This window comes from Trichomycterus rosablanca, chromosome 11 (assembly GCF_030014385.1).
Source record: "Trichomycterus rosablanca isolate fTriRos1 chromosome 11, fTriRos1.hap1, whole genome shotgun sequence".
Lineage (NCBI taxonomy): Eukaryota > Metazoa > Chordata > Actinopteri > Siluriformes > Trichomycteridae > Trichomycterus > Trichomycterus rosablanca.
Window position 1 is genome coordinate 497,501 of NC_085998.1, and position 14,493 is coordinate 511,993.

General features: G+C 48.5%; 1 protein-coding gene across 2 annotated transcripts in view; it reads left to right on the forward strand.

Moving 5' to 3' along the window:
- LOC134323201 (long-chain fatty acid transport protein 2-like) overlaps positions 1 to 4,639 on the forward strand; it is a 28,999-nt gene extending 24,360 nt beyond the window's left edge. For both annotated transcript variants that reach the window (XM_063004651.1, XM_063004650.1), the window contains one exon: positions 3,085 to 4,639. In XM_063004651.1, coding sequence (XP_062860721.1) covers positions 3,085 to 3,261 — 177 coding nt within the window. In that variant the 3' untranslated portion in view covers positions 3,262 to 4,639. The remainder of the gene's footprint in view (positions 1 to 3,084) is intronic.
- Positions 4,640 to 14,493: the final 9,854 nt, after the last annotated feature.

Sequence of the window (14,493 nt, forward strand, 5' to 3'; positions counted from 1 at the left end):
CACACGCCCGCCCACGCTTCATCCGTATACTGGTACAGTACACACACACACACACACACGCCCGCCCACGCTTCATCCGTATACTGGTACAGTACACACACACACACACACACACACGCCTGCCCACGCTTCATCCGTATACTGGTACAGTACACACACACACACACACACGCCCGCCCACGCTTCATCCGTATACTGGTACAGTACACACACACACACACGCCCGCCCACGCTTCATCCGTATACTGGTACAGTACACACACACACACACACACGCCCGCCCACGCTTCATCCGTATACTGGTACAGTACACACACACACACACACACGCCCGCCCACGCTTCATCCGTATACTGGTACAGTACACACACACACACACGCCCGCCCACGCTTCATCCGTATACTGGTACAGTACACACACACGCCCGCCCACGCTTCATCCGTATACTGGTACAGTACACACACACACACACGCCCGCCCACACTTCATCCGTATACTGGTACAGTACACACACACACACACACACGCCCGCCCACGCTTCATCCGTATACTGGTACAGTACACACACACACACACGCCCGCCCACGCTTCATCCGTATACTGGTACAGTACACACACACACACACGCCCGCCCACGCTTCATCCGTATACTGGTACAGTACACACACACACACACACACACACACACACGCCCGCCCACGCTTCATCCGTATACTGGTACAGTACACACACACACACACACACACACACACACACGCCCGCCCACGCTTCATCCGTATACTGGTACAGTACACACACACGCCCGCCCACGCTTCATCCGTATACTGGTACAGTACACACACACACACACGCCCGCCCACGCTTCATCCGTATACTGGTACAGTACACACACACACACACACACACACACACACACGCCCGCCCACGCTTCATCCGTATACTGGTACAGTACACACACACGCCCGCCCACGCTTCATCCGTATACTGGTACAGTACACACACACACACACGCCCGCCCACACTTCATCCGTATACTGGTACAGTACACACACACACACACACACGCCCGCCCACGCTTCATCCGTATACTGGTACAGTACACACACACACACACACACGCCCGCCCACGCTTCATCCGTATACTGGTACAGTACACACACACACACACACACGCCCGCCCACGCTTCATCCGTATACTGGTACAGTACACACACACACACACACACGCCCGCCCACGCTTCATCCGTATACTGGTACAGTACACACACACACACACGCCCGCCCACGCTTCATCCGTATACTGGTACAGTACACACACACACACACGCCCGCCCACGCTTCATCCGTATACTGGTACAGTACACACACACACACACACACACACACACACGCCCGCCCACGCTTCATCCGTATACTGGTACAGTACACACACACACACACACACACACACACACACGCCCGCCCACGCTTCATCCGTATACTGGTACAGTACACACACACGCCCGCCCACGCTTCATCCGTATACTGGTACAGTACACACACACACACACACACACACACACACACACACACACACACACACGCCCGCCCACGCTTCATCCGTATACTGGTACAGTACACACACACACACACACACACACACACACACACACACACACGCCCACGCTTCATCCGTATACTGGTACAGTACACACACACACACACACACACACACACACACACACACACACACACACACACACGCCCGCCCACGCTTCATCCGTATACTGGTACAGTACACACACACACACACACACACACACACACACACACACACACGCCCGCCCACGCTTCATCCGTATACTGGTACAGTACACACACACACACACACACACACACACACACACGCCCGCCCACGCTTCATCCGTATACTGGTACAGTACACACACACACACACACACACACACACACACACGCCCGCCCACGCTTCATCCGTATACTGGTACAGTACACACACACACACACACACACACACACACACACGCCCACCCACGCTTCATCCGTATACTGGTACAGTACACACACACACACACACACACACACACACACACACACGCCCGCCCGCCCACGCTTCATCCGTATACTGGTACAGTACACACACACACACACACACGCCCGCCCACGCTTCATCCGTATACTGGTACAGTACACACACACACACACACACACACACACACACACACACACACACACACACACACACTGTAATGATACGGTTCTGCTCCACAAAATCACAACAACCTCTAAACTCTAAACCCAGTCTCCTCACCAGTATCACCAGTTCCAGCTGAGATCACAGATGTGGTTAATGGTGGTGTAGATCCATTCATGTGTCCAGCGTTCCCGGTGAGACGTTCCCGGTGAGACGTTCCCGGTGAGACGTTCCCACTGAGACGTTCCCACTGAGACGTTCCCGGTGAGACGTTCCCACTGAGACGTTCCCGGTGAGACGTTCCCGATGAGACGTTCCCACTGAGACGTTCCCGGTGAGACGTTCCCGGTGAGACGTTCCCGGTGAGACGTTCCCACTGAGACGTTCCCGGTGAGACGTTCCCGGTGAGACGTTCCCACTGAGACGTTCCCGGTGAGACGTTCCCGGTGAGACGTTCCCGGTGAGACGTTCCCACTGAGACGTTCCCGGTGAGACGTTCCCACTGAGACGTTCCCACTGAGACGTTCCCGGTGAGACGTTCCCACTGAGACGTTCCCGGTGAGACGTTCCCGGTGAGACGTTCCCACTGAGACGTTCCCGGTGAGACGTTCCCGGTGAGACGTTCCCACTGAGACGTTCCCGGTGAGACGTTCCCACTGAGACGTTCCCGGTGAGACGTTCCCGGTGAGACGTTCCCGCTGCGCTGCTGGATTATTGTTTTGATGCGTTTTTGGCTGACCGGTGAATCTCGACCCCTCTCAGCTCATGAAGGTCCAGATTCAGGAAGGTCCTGACCTTCAGCTCTGATCTGTAGAGAACATGCTGAGCTCGGGGTGGATCAGACGCCGCCGGTGGTTCCTAACGTTCCGGGTTCTTGTGTTTGATGTTTTAGGGAACCATGGAGACGACGGGAACCTTCAAACAGGTGAAAGTGTCTCTGATGAGGGACGGGTTCCACCCCGAGAGATCGGCTTCACCCGTCTACGTCCTGCAGGAGAACCGCGGCCAGTACGTTCCGCTAACACGCCAGTGCTATCGGGACATTCAGTCGGGGCAGATACGCTTTTAATTACACGCTGACACGCTTCCAAAAAGAGATGGGACACCAGATAAACACGTCAATCATAAACAATCATACAGCGGTGATTTCAATTCTATTTTGATCTGTTTTAACTTTATTTTGTTTATCTACAATCATTCGGGGTGGTTGGGCGGGCAGGCAGGGCAGAACGGGCGGGGCGTGTTCTATAACTGTAGGTGTTTAGGTGGAATTGATTGATTCTTGCTTGATTAAAGTCTTCATAATGCACTACATATTTTGAATGAGCGACTGCAGCCAGGTCAGTCTAGCACCTGCACTCTGTAACCAAAAAGCCGCTCTGTTGTCCTGCTGTTCAGCATTTAGCAGAAGCTTTTATCCAAACAGTGACAGTATATATTGTTCAAGCAATTCAGGGTTAAGGGCCTTGCTCAGGGGCCCAACAGTGGAAACCTGGCAATGATGGGGCTTGAGCCAGCGACCTTTTAATTTTTTGGTGTCTGTCTGACAGTGTATCGACACATTTGGCTTTTCATATAACCAGCGCCGAGATTCTGAACTCCTTTTAATTTTTAGTCATTTTTAGTTATGGAAAGCCAAGCAGTGCATAAACAGTCAGAAATATAAATGATGCTTCCTGACACACCCCTCCTACTTTTATTCAGGTTTGGGAGCTGAACTGAGAGCGCACTGATAATGCCTCCATTAGACAGTCATATAGAGCAGTGGTCCCCAACCACCGGGCCCCGGACCGGTTCCAGTCTGTGTGTTATTTATTACCGGGCTGCACAGACAGAATAAATAGTTAGAGACACTACAAGAGCAATTACATTTCCAACACACTTCAGGTGTTATTACCCCCAATCACCACTAGGTGGGAGCAGCATCTCGTTGCAGTGTAAAAAGCTCAGGACCCTGATTTTCCATTCTGTAGTTCTTCTATTATAAATCCTTTCGCCCCCGCCGCCAGTCCGTGGTGCAGAACAGGTTGGGGAGCGCTGATATAGACACCTAACTGGCCGGTAGCACCGCTGAGATTCGAACCCTGGATCCCCGGAGCTCATCAGTTGTGGGCTGGTGTACTTTACCACTGCGCCACCCGAGCACCAAATAACAATGCTTAATATTACAGAAAATTACGCCTCTATCCACCAATCAGGGTCCTTACACGGCGTTTGAAGACCCCACCCACACATTCTGGTCATACCTCACTGCAGGCACTGCCAGTTATGCCCGCTAGATGGTGCAACAGCGAGTTTTGAACAGAGGAGTTCAGAATCTTGGCGCTGGTTATATGAAAAGCCAAATGTGTCGATACACTGTCAGACAGACACCAAGTAGATATATAATGTTATTGTGTTATATAAGAATATATAAGAATTTGTAATAATAAAGACTCTGGCTTCATCTGTTAGTGTCTTTTTTTACAATTATTTTATTATTATTTATTCTTTAAAATCTCAATATATATTTAAATATATCCTGGTCTAGTCCTGGTGTGGTCGTGAGCAGCAGCCTCCCCTGTAGCTCCGTCAGTGTTGTACCTTTATGATGTTTATTTTTGATTGTGTCTATTTTTCTAGCGGTTATCAGTTTATCTTCAATTATAGATCCATCGTCTTTACAAGAGGGTTACAAAAACATGTTCACAATCATTTCCCTCAGTATAAATAAAGTATCTATATACAGTATATATAGACATTGTCATGTAAAAAAGTTAGGACACCCCATGAGAACATTTGTCTTTTTGAACATATTTAAACATTTGAGCTTCATGTGAACAGTACTGAGAGATGGAGCTTATATCACTACACTAATAAAATGTTAAACATTACTTTTAAATGCGAGCTGTAAAATGTAATGAACAAAAATGGAAATTTATTTTACCTAAAATGTGTAAAATTAGAATCCGGTCACCACATCAGCTGTAATGATTAGAGCATTGTTAGAGGACACTGGAGTTTTATTTAAACCTCAGACATTAGTTTGGTTTGATCTTGATTGATGAAGTGAGTGTTATCACCATGGTGAGATCTAAAGACTCTCTGAGGCCTTCAGAAAGAAGGTTGTAGATGCATATGAGTCTGGGAAGGGATTTAAAAACATCTCAAAACAATTAGAAATCACCTGTTCCACTGTCCAGAAAATCATTTACAAGTGGAGAACATGTAAAACAACTGCTAACATGGTCAGGTCAGGACATCCCAGCAAGTTCAGCCCAAGAGCAGAGCGCAAGATATGTAAAGAAGCTCCAATAATCCTACAATGTCATCACGGGACCTACAGGAGCTCCTGACACAGTTGATGTCGAGGTTCATGCATCTACCATCAGAAAGAGATGCACAAGTTTGATCTTCATGGGAGGTGTGTAAGGAGGAAACGCTCGCACCAGAGAAATGTCAATTGTCAATGTCAATTTATTTATAAAGCACATTTAAAACAACAACTGTTGTACAAAGTGCTGTACAATCTACAGTAAAATAACCATTACAAGCAACAAAGAGCAATAAAACAATAAATAGTATACAGTTAGACCACATTAATACAGACAAACACACACTCTCATACTGTGTTAAAAGCCAATGAATAAAAATAGGTTTTTAACCGAGACTTAAAAACAGTGAGCGTAGGGGCCGTCTTAACATGTAAAGAAAGTTCATTCCAGAGTTTGGGGGCAATAGTACAAAAAGCACGATCGCCCCTACATTTCAATCTCACTTTTGGTAAGATCAGCAGAAACTGTTCAGCTGATCTAAGTGACCTAGATGGAATATATGGTCGCAGGAGCTCTGAAATATATGATAAGGCAGAGCCATTCAGTGCTTTAAAGGTAAACAAGATAATTTTAAAATCAATTCTAAAACGAACAGGGAGCCAGTGGAGAGAGGCAAGGATTGGAGTGATGTGTTCCCGCTTACGAGACTTGGTCAGAAGACGCGCAGCAGCATCCTGGACTGCCTGAAGACGTGAGAGACCAGCCTGACTAACACCGACATACAGAGCATTGCAGTAATCGAGTCTGGATGAGATGTATGCATGTATAACCCTCTCAAAGTCCATGTTAGATACAAATGGCTTCACCTTAGCTACGAGCCTCAAGTGAAAGAAGCTGGCCTTAACTACTGAGTTTATTTGTTAGTCAAATTTGAAGTCTTTATCAATTAAAACCCCCAAGTTCCTAACAGTTGATGTATAAAAAGTTTTCAGAGGACCCAGATCCACCTGACCAGTATCAAAAGCCCCATTAGGTCCAAAAATGATCACTTCAGTTTTACTCTCGTTAACCTCCAAGAAATGTAATGCCATCCAGGATTTTATTTCGGCCAGACAATCCAGTATCTTTTTTAAGGAGGAATTGTCCATTTGCCTAATTGGTAAGTACATTTGGATGTCATCCGCATAACAATGAAATGAAACACCAAATTTTCTAACAATAGAACCCAGTGGTAAAATATATAAAGAAAAAAGTAATGGTCCTAAAATAGAGCCTTGAGGAACTCCATAGGATAGGGGTCTTGAGGAAGAAACTGTATCGCCTAGGCTAACAGAGAAGCTTCTCCCGGTCAAATAAGACTTAACCCACTCCAGTGCTAGGACTGTAATACCTACACATTTCTCCAGACGTGACATGAGAATCCCATGGTCGATTGTATCGAACGCAGCAGTAAGATCCAACAGCATCAGCAGTGCATAATTTCCTTTGTCTGTTGCCATCAGTAAATCATTATAAAATTTTAAAAGTGCAGTCTCTGTACTATGCAAGGCTTTAAATCCAGACTGGAATATTTCACAAATCTGGTTAGTATCTAAAAAGATTTAAGTTGGTTCAACACAACTTTCTCTAAAATCTTTGAAAGAAATGGTAATTTAGAAAGTGGTCTAAAATTACCTAATATAGTGGTGTCAAGATTAGTTTTATTTTTATTTTTATTATAATTTTTTTTTTAATATTATACTTTTCCCCTTTTTCTCCCCCTTTAGCGCATCCAATTGTCCAAATTCCATTGTGCTAACTCTCTGTCTATGCCGAACCCTGCCCTGACAGAGGAGATCGAAGCTTACCAACATCCCCTCCGAAACACTAGCAGCAGCCGGATGCATCTTTGCCACCCACACATTGATGAGTTTGGCACCACCTAGCGCTGCATGCGGAGAGACGCACCCTAAGGACACTCTTCCTCATCTCTTGTGCAGGCGCCTCTTAATCAGCCGGCAGAGATCGTAATTGCATTCTGACAGAGAGAGACCCAACCCCCTCCGGTCTCCAATCCCCCCCCCCCCCCACACACCTGAACAACAGGCCAATCGTTGTTCATATAGATTAGGTTTTTTAAGCACAGGATGCACTATTGCATGTTTAAACATTGAAGGTACAACTCCTGATGTCAGACTGCTATTAATTTCAATACATGGATTGAGAGTTTCAGCTACATCTTGGAAGATACAAAAAGGAAGAACATCTGTGGGACAGGAAGATGGTTTTATTCCACCCATAATTTCTTTTAACTGGGATGACGACACAGGCTCAAACTTACTAAAAACAATGGGGTAGGCAGTTGCACAAGTTTGAGTATAACTTGAAGACGATATTACAGGCCTAATATTAGCAATCTTATCCACAAAAAACTGTAAAAACTTTTCACACATCACTGTTGGTACATCAAAGTTAATAGTTTGATGTTTGCCAAGAGCAGCATTAATGGTATTAAAAAGGACACGTGGATTACTACAGTTTTTCATAATTACATTCAAGAAATATTTTTCCTTTTCATCTTTAAGAACTTTCTGATAGCATTTCCTTTTGTCTTTGAGAATTTCCAACGAGACGTTTTTTTTTTCAGGTACGAAAATTTCTATGTTTAGAAGCCGACATCATGATATCACCAAATTTTTTGCACAAGTCGACAGTCTCTGTTTCTGTTGTAACATTGAAGGATTGTTCTCGGCCTTGGGTTGTGATCACAATCCGGAAGAGTGGCGTCTCTTCATTGATTTGTCAATGCTAAGCCTGAAAGCTGTTCTGCTACACAATGGCAACGTTTATCCGTCAGTACCTGTTGGCTACGCAGCACACATGAAGGAAACGTATGAGAATATGGAACTGTTGCTCAACCACATCCAGTATAGCAGGTACAACTGGAATATCTGTGGAGATCTGAAAGTCGTTGCTCTGTTACTGGGACTGCAGCTCGGCTATACCAAGTACTGTTGTTTCATCTGTGAATGGGACAGCCGTGCCAAAGAGTCACATTATTGTCGACAGAGCTGGCCACTCCGCAAAAAGTTAGTTCCAGGACAGAAAAATGTTGCACACGAACCGCTTGTCGAGCCGGCAAAGATATTTTTGCCTCCTCTACACATAAAACTTGGACTCATGAAGAATTTTGTGAAAGCACTGAACAAGGAAGGTGAAGGTTTTCGCTATTTAAGACAGATGTTTCCAAGAATAAGTGAAAGCCTTCAAAGACGTTGTTGACAATTTTCTGGGCAATTACAGAGCGCCAAACTACGTTGAAGTCGTAGACAAACTTCTCCGCGCGTACCAGAAAATGAAGTGCAACATGTCACTCAAGTCACTGTCACTGACTACTGTTGGACACTGCAACGTGATGCACCAGAAGTTGAATACAAAAGAAAATCAGGAGCAAAACATTTTTAATTCTGTTGAACTTAATGGCTCATGCGGAACATAAACGTGATTAAATAGGTAAACATATAAATGTCTATTTCTTAGAGTTCCTACGTGATGCAGTAAAACAAAAACTATATTTGTGCATACCCTATAGGTACCTGTCACAATCACCTAAAACTTTTCAGGAAGCAAGACTTTTAAAAAAATTTGTTGTGCAGGGTTTTCGAAGGCCTGCAAATTTATACCCCTCTCAGGGCTCCCCTCGGCCAAACTAACCGCCCAGATCCTCCTCCAGCATGTCGTCAGGTCCCATGGCATCCCCACCGACATCGTGTCAGACCGAGGCCCACAGTTCGTGAGTAGATTCTGGCGGGCCTTCTGCCACTTAATGGGGATCACGGTTAGCCTGTCCTCTGGATACCATCCCGAGTCTAACGGCCAGTCTGAGAGGGTCATCCAGGACCTCACACGCTCGTTCAGGTGCCTGACCTCCGGTTGCCCACGCTCATGGCCCGACAAGTTACCCTGGGCTGAATACGCCCATAATAACCTCCGGCACTCGGCCATCGGCATGTCACCTTTCGAGTGCCAGTTTGGGTCCCCCCCCCACTCTTCCCGACCCAGGAAAGAGAGGTGGGGGCCCCGGCTGCCCAGCAATTTGTCCGCCAGTGCAGACAAGCATGGCGCAGGGCCAAGGCCGCACTGGAATCCAGTGTCGCCACCATGCAGAGCACAGCCAACCGGAGACGTCAAGCAGCTCCCCGGTTTCGACCGGGCCAGCGAGTGTTGCTGTCCACCCGGGATCTGCCCCTCAGAGGTGAGTCCGGGAAGTTGGCACCTCGATACGTGGGACCCTTTAAGATCGTCAGAAGGATAAATCCCGTCACGTATCGCTTGGATCTGCCCCCAGCGATGAGGATTCATCCTACGTTCCACGTTTCACGTTTAAAGCCTTACCTATGCCGGACCGCCCCGCAACAACAACCACTACCGCCTCCCAGGGTGGTAAATGGAGGTCCGGTCTACACTGTCCGTCAACTGCTCGACTCACGACGGGTCCAGGGATCCACACAGTACCTGGTCGACTGGGAGGGCTATGGCCCCGAACAGAGATCCTGGGTTCCGGCGCGCCATATCTTAGATCCGGCATTGATCCGCGAATTCCGGGAGAACAGAGCAGCGGGCATGGGAACGTCGGGAGCCGTTCCTAGACGGGGGGGTACTGTTAGGAGTCGGCCTATTCCCTCGGTGGACACCAGGGGGGGCCGATCCGCGTCTCACCCAGCCAACACCAGTGCTTGCACTGGCAGAAGCCGTTTGACTCCCTCTGCGCCCACCAGGCGGAGCCAATCCCGTGAGACTCCTCTGATTGCCACCCGAGGGCGTGCAGTTTGTATTTCGACCAGGGGGAGGAGGACTACAAAGCGGCAACGGGGAACACCTGGCTGAGCAGGTATTTCAAGGAACGCTCAACCAGGCGTCCCCGTCACACCCTTTTCTTTTGTGCTCTCTTGCACATTATGTTAGGGAAACAGGTAACGCGAGGCCTTATAGAGGGTTCGCGGTAAGCCTACGGCTGAGGTAATAAAAGTGATTCAGGGACAGAGTAGAGGTGGTGTGATTCCTTTGCGATCCCCTAATTCAACCAGGGGTATCGTCCGCTTTAATCTCTTCCTTTCCGCTCTGTTCTTTGTGTTGCTGGGGAACCAGCAAAGCTATCGTGCTCAGTCCCAGTGGGCTGTTGTACGCCCCTCCTTCAGCCTGATCTGAGAAGGGGGTTTTGCCATCCTCTGGCACTCAGCTCTTTCCCTACAGTCGACTCAGAGCCGAAAACTTTCGCTAAGTTCTTTAGCAGATCTCCGAGCCGATCACTTTAAGAAAGAAACGTGTGCAGTCACGCGTTCCCTCCTCTGCCTGTGCTTCGCCCAAACAAAGTAAAGATAGCCCAAGCACAGACGATCATGCCCATACCCATAGGCTCGGAAATTACCGGGCTTATCGGCTAAATATATATATGTATTTCGTTAAGGTGTAAGCACATCGTATAGGAGAAAAATACATTCATCTGTGCATCCGAACGCGCAGCGAGTTGATCAGATTGTTCTGTGCGCAACAAAACGCGTTCATTTTTCATTTACGGTATTTTGGATTTAGTGAGGCTTGTTCAGTTATTTAATCGTGAATCTGTTTGTTTCTCTAACTTTTGGTATTTCAGTTGGCTTGGGCTCGCCCAGCCCCTCCCCTTTTTCTGTTGAGTTTTATTTTTGGGTAGGGTCCACAGTACTCTGCTTCGTGTCAGTATCCGTCAGTACCTGTTGGCTACGCAGCACACATGAAGGAAACGTATGAGAATATGGAACTGTTGCTCAACCACATCCAGTATAGCAGGTACAACTGGAATATCTGTGGAGATCTGAAAGTCGTTGCTCTGTTACTGGGACTGCAGCTCGGCTATACCAAGTACTGTTGTTTCATCTGTGAATGGGACAGCCGTGCCAAAGAGTCACATTATTGTCGACAGAGCTGGCCACTCCGCAAAAAGTTAGTTCCAGGACAGAAAAATGTTGCACACGAACCGCTTGTCGAGCCGGCAAAGATATTTTTGCCTCCTCTACACATAAAACTTGGACTCATGAAGAATTTTGTGAAAGCACTGAACAAGGAAGGTGAAGGTTTTCGCTATTTAAGACAGATGTTTCCAAGAATAAGTGAAAGCCTTCAAAGACGTTGTTGACAATTTTCTGGGCAATTACAGAGCGCCAAACTACGTTGAAGTCGTAGACAAACTTCTCCGCGCGTACCAGAAAATGAAGTGCAACATGTCACTCAAGTCACTGTCACTGACTACTGTTGGACACTGCAACGTGATGCACCAGAAGTTGAATACAAAAGAAAATCAGGAGCAAAACATTTTTAATTCTGTTGAACTTAATGGCTCATGCGGAACATAAACGTGATTAAATAGGTAAACATATAAATGTCTATTTCTTAGAGTTCCTACGTGATGCAGTAAAACAAAAACTATATTTGTGCATACCCTATAGGTACCTGTCACAATCACCTAAAACTTTTCAGGAAGCAAGACTTTTAAAAAAATTTGTTGTGCAGTGTTTTCGAAGGCCTGCAAATTTATACCCCTCTCAGGGCTCCCCTCGGCCAAACTAACCGCCCAGATCCTCCTCCAGCATGTCGTCAGGTCCCATGGCATCCCCACCGACATCGTGTCAGACCGAGGCCCACAGTTCGTGAGTAGATTCTGGCGGGCCTTCTGCCACTTAATGGGGATCACGGTTAGCCTGTCCTCTGGATACCATCCCGAGTCTAACGGCCAGTCTGAGAGGGTCATCCAGGACCTCACACGCTCGTTCAGGTGCCTGACCTCCGGTTGCCCACGCTCATGGCCCGACAAGTTACCCTGGGCTGAATACGCCCATAATAACCTCCGGCACTCGGCCATCGGCATGTCACCTTTCGAGTGCCAGTTTGGGTCCCCCCCCCACTCTTCCCGACCCAGGAAAGAGAGGTGGGGGCCCCGGCTGCCCAGCAATTTGTCCGCCAGTGCAGACAAGCATGGCGCAGGGCCAAGGCCGCACTGGAATTCAGTGTCGCCACCATGCAGAGCACAGCCAACCGGAGACGTCAAGCAGCTCCCCGGTTTCGACCGGGCCAGCGAGTGTTGCTGTCCACCCGGGATCTGCCCCTCAGAGGTGAGTCCGGGAAGTTGGCACCTCGATACGTGGGACCCTTTAAGATCGTCAGAAGGATAAATCCCGTCACGTATCGCTTGGATCTGCCCCCAGCGATGAGGATTCATCCTACGTTCCACGTTTCACGTTTAAAGCCTTACCTATGCCGGACCGCCCCGCAACAACAACCACTACCGCCTCCCAGGGTGGTAAATGGAGGTCCGGTCTACACTGTCCGTCAACTGCTCGACTCACGACGGGTCCAGGGATCCACACAGTACCTGGTCGACTGGGAGGGCTATGGCCCCGAACAGAGATCCTGGGTTCCGGCGCGCCATATCTTAGATCCGGCATTGATCCGCGAATTCCGGGAGAACAGAGCAGCGGGCATGGGAACGTCGGGAGCCGTTCCTAGACGGGGGGGTACTGTTAGGAGTCGGCCTATTCCCTCGGTGGACACCAGGGGGGGCCGATCCGCGTCTCACCCAGCCAACACCAGTGCTTGCACTGGCAGAAGCCGTTTGACTCCCTCTGCGCCCACCAGGGGGAGCCAATCCCGTGAGACTCCTCTGATTGCCACCCGAGGGCGTGCAGTTTGTATTTCGACCAGGGGGAGGAGGACTACAAAGCGGCAACTGGGAACACCTGGCTGAGCAGGTATTTCAAGGAACGCTCAACCAGGCGTCCCCGTCACACCCTTTTCTTTTGTGCTCTCTTGCACGTTATGTTAGGGAAACAGGTAACGCGAGGCCTTATAGAGGGTTCGCGGTAAGCCTACGGCTGAGGTAATAAAAGTGATTCATGGACAGAGTAGAGGTGGTGTGATTCCTTTGCGATCCCCTAATTCAACCAGGGGTATCGTCCGCTTTAATCTCTTCCTTTCCGCTCTGTTCTTTGTGTTGCTGGGGAACCAGCAAAGCTATCGTGCTCAGTCCCAGTGGGCTGTTGTACGCCCCTCCTTCAGCCTGATCTGAGAAGGGGGTTTTGCCATCCTCTGGCACTCAGCTCTTTCCCTACAGTCGACTCAGAGCCGAAAACTTTCGCTAAGTTCTTTAGCAGATCTCCGAGCCGATCACTTTAAGAAAGAAACGTGTGCAGTCACGTGTTCCCTCCTCTGCCTGTGCTTCGCCCAAACAAAGTAAAGATAGCCCAAGCACAGACGATCATGCCCATACCCATAGGCTCGGAAATTACCGGGCTTATCGGCTAAATATATATATGTATTTCGTTAAGGTGTAAGCACATCGTATAGGAGAAAAATACATTCATCTGTGCATCCGAACGCGCAGCGAGTTGATCAGATTGTTCTGTGCGCAACAAAACGCGTTCATTTTTCATTTACGGTATTTTGGATTTAGTGAGGCTTGTTCAGTTATTTAATCGTGAATCTGTTTGTTTCTCTAACTTTTGGTATTTCAGTTGGCTTGGGCTCGCCCAGCCCCTCCCCTTTTTCTGTTGAGTTTTATTTTTGGGTAGGGTCCACAGTACTCTGCTTCGTGTCGGTCCCGCCCCCCTCGGGCCGGCACTCCCGCGATTGAGTCCTCTCATTAGTAAATCATAACAGAAGGGTGTGACCAACAATGGACTCAGCGGGTCACACAACCGTGCAGCAGGCCGTCAAGCTGCAGGAGTCAGCTATCCATCGGCATGAAAATATGATTAACCAGCTGGCTGAACGCTTCAGCACGCTAGCTGTCTCCCAGCCTTCGCCCAGTTCGCCGCCGGGTACCCATAACCCCGAACCGCCGATTGTCCCTCCCGAGCGCTTTTCGGGGGAAACCCACCGGTGCAGAGGTTTTGTCTTACAGTGTTCCTTAGTGTTCGAGCTACAAGCCTCCCGTTTTCCCACAGAACGGTCCAAAGTAGCCTATATGATTTCGCTTCTGTCGGACCGTGCTCTGCTTTGGGCCACGGCCCTGTGGGAACAGAAGGCACCGGAGTGCG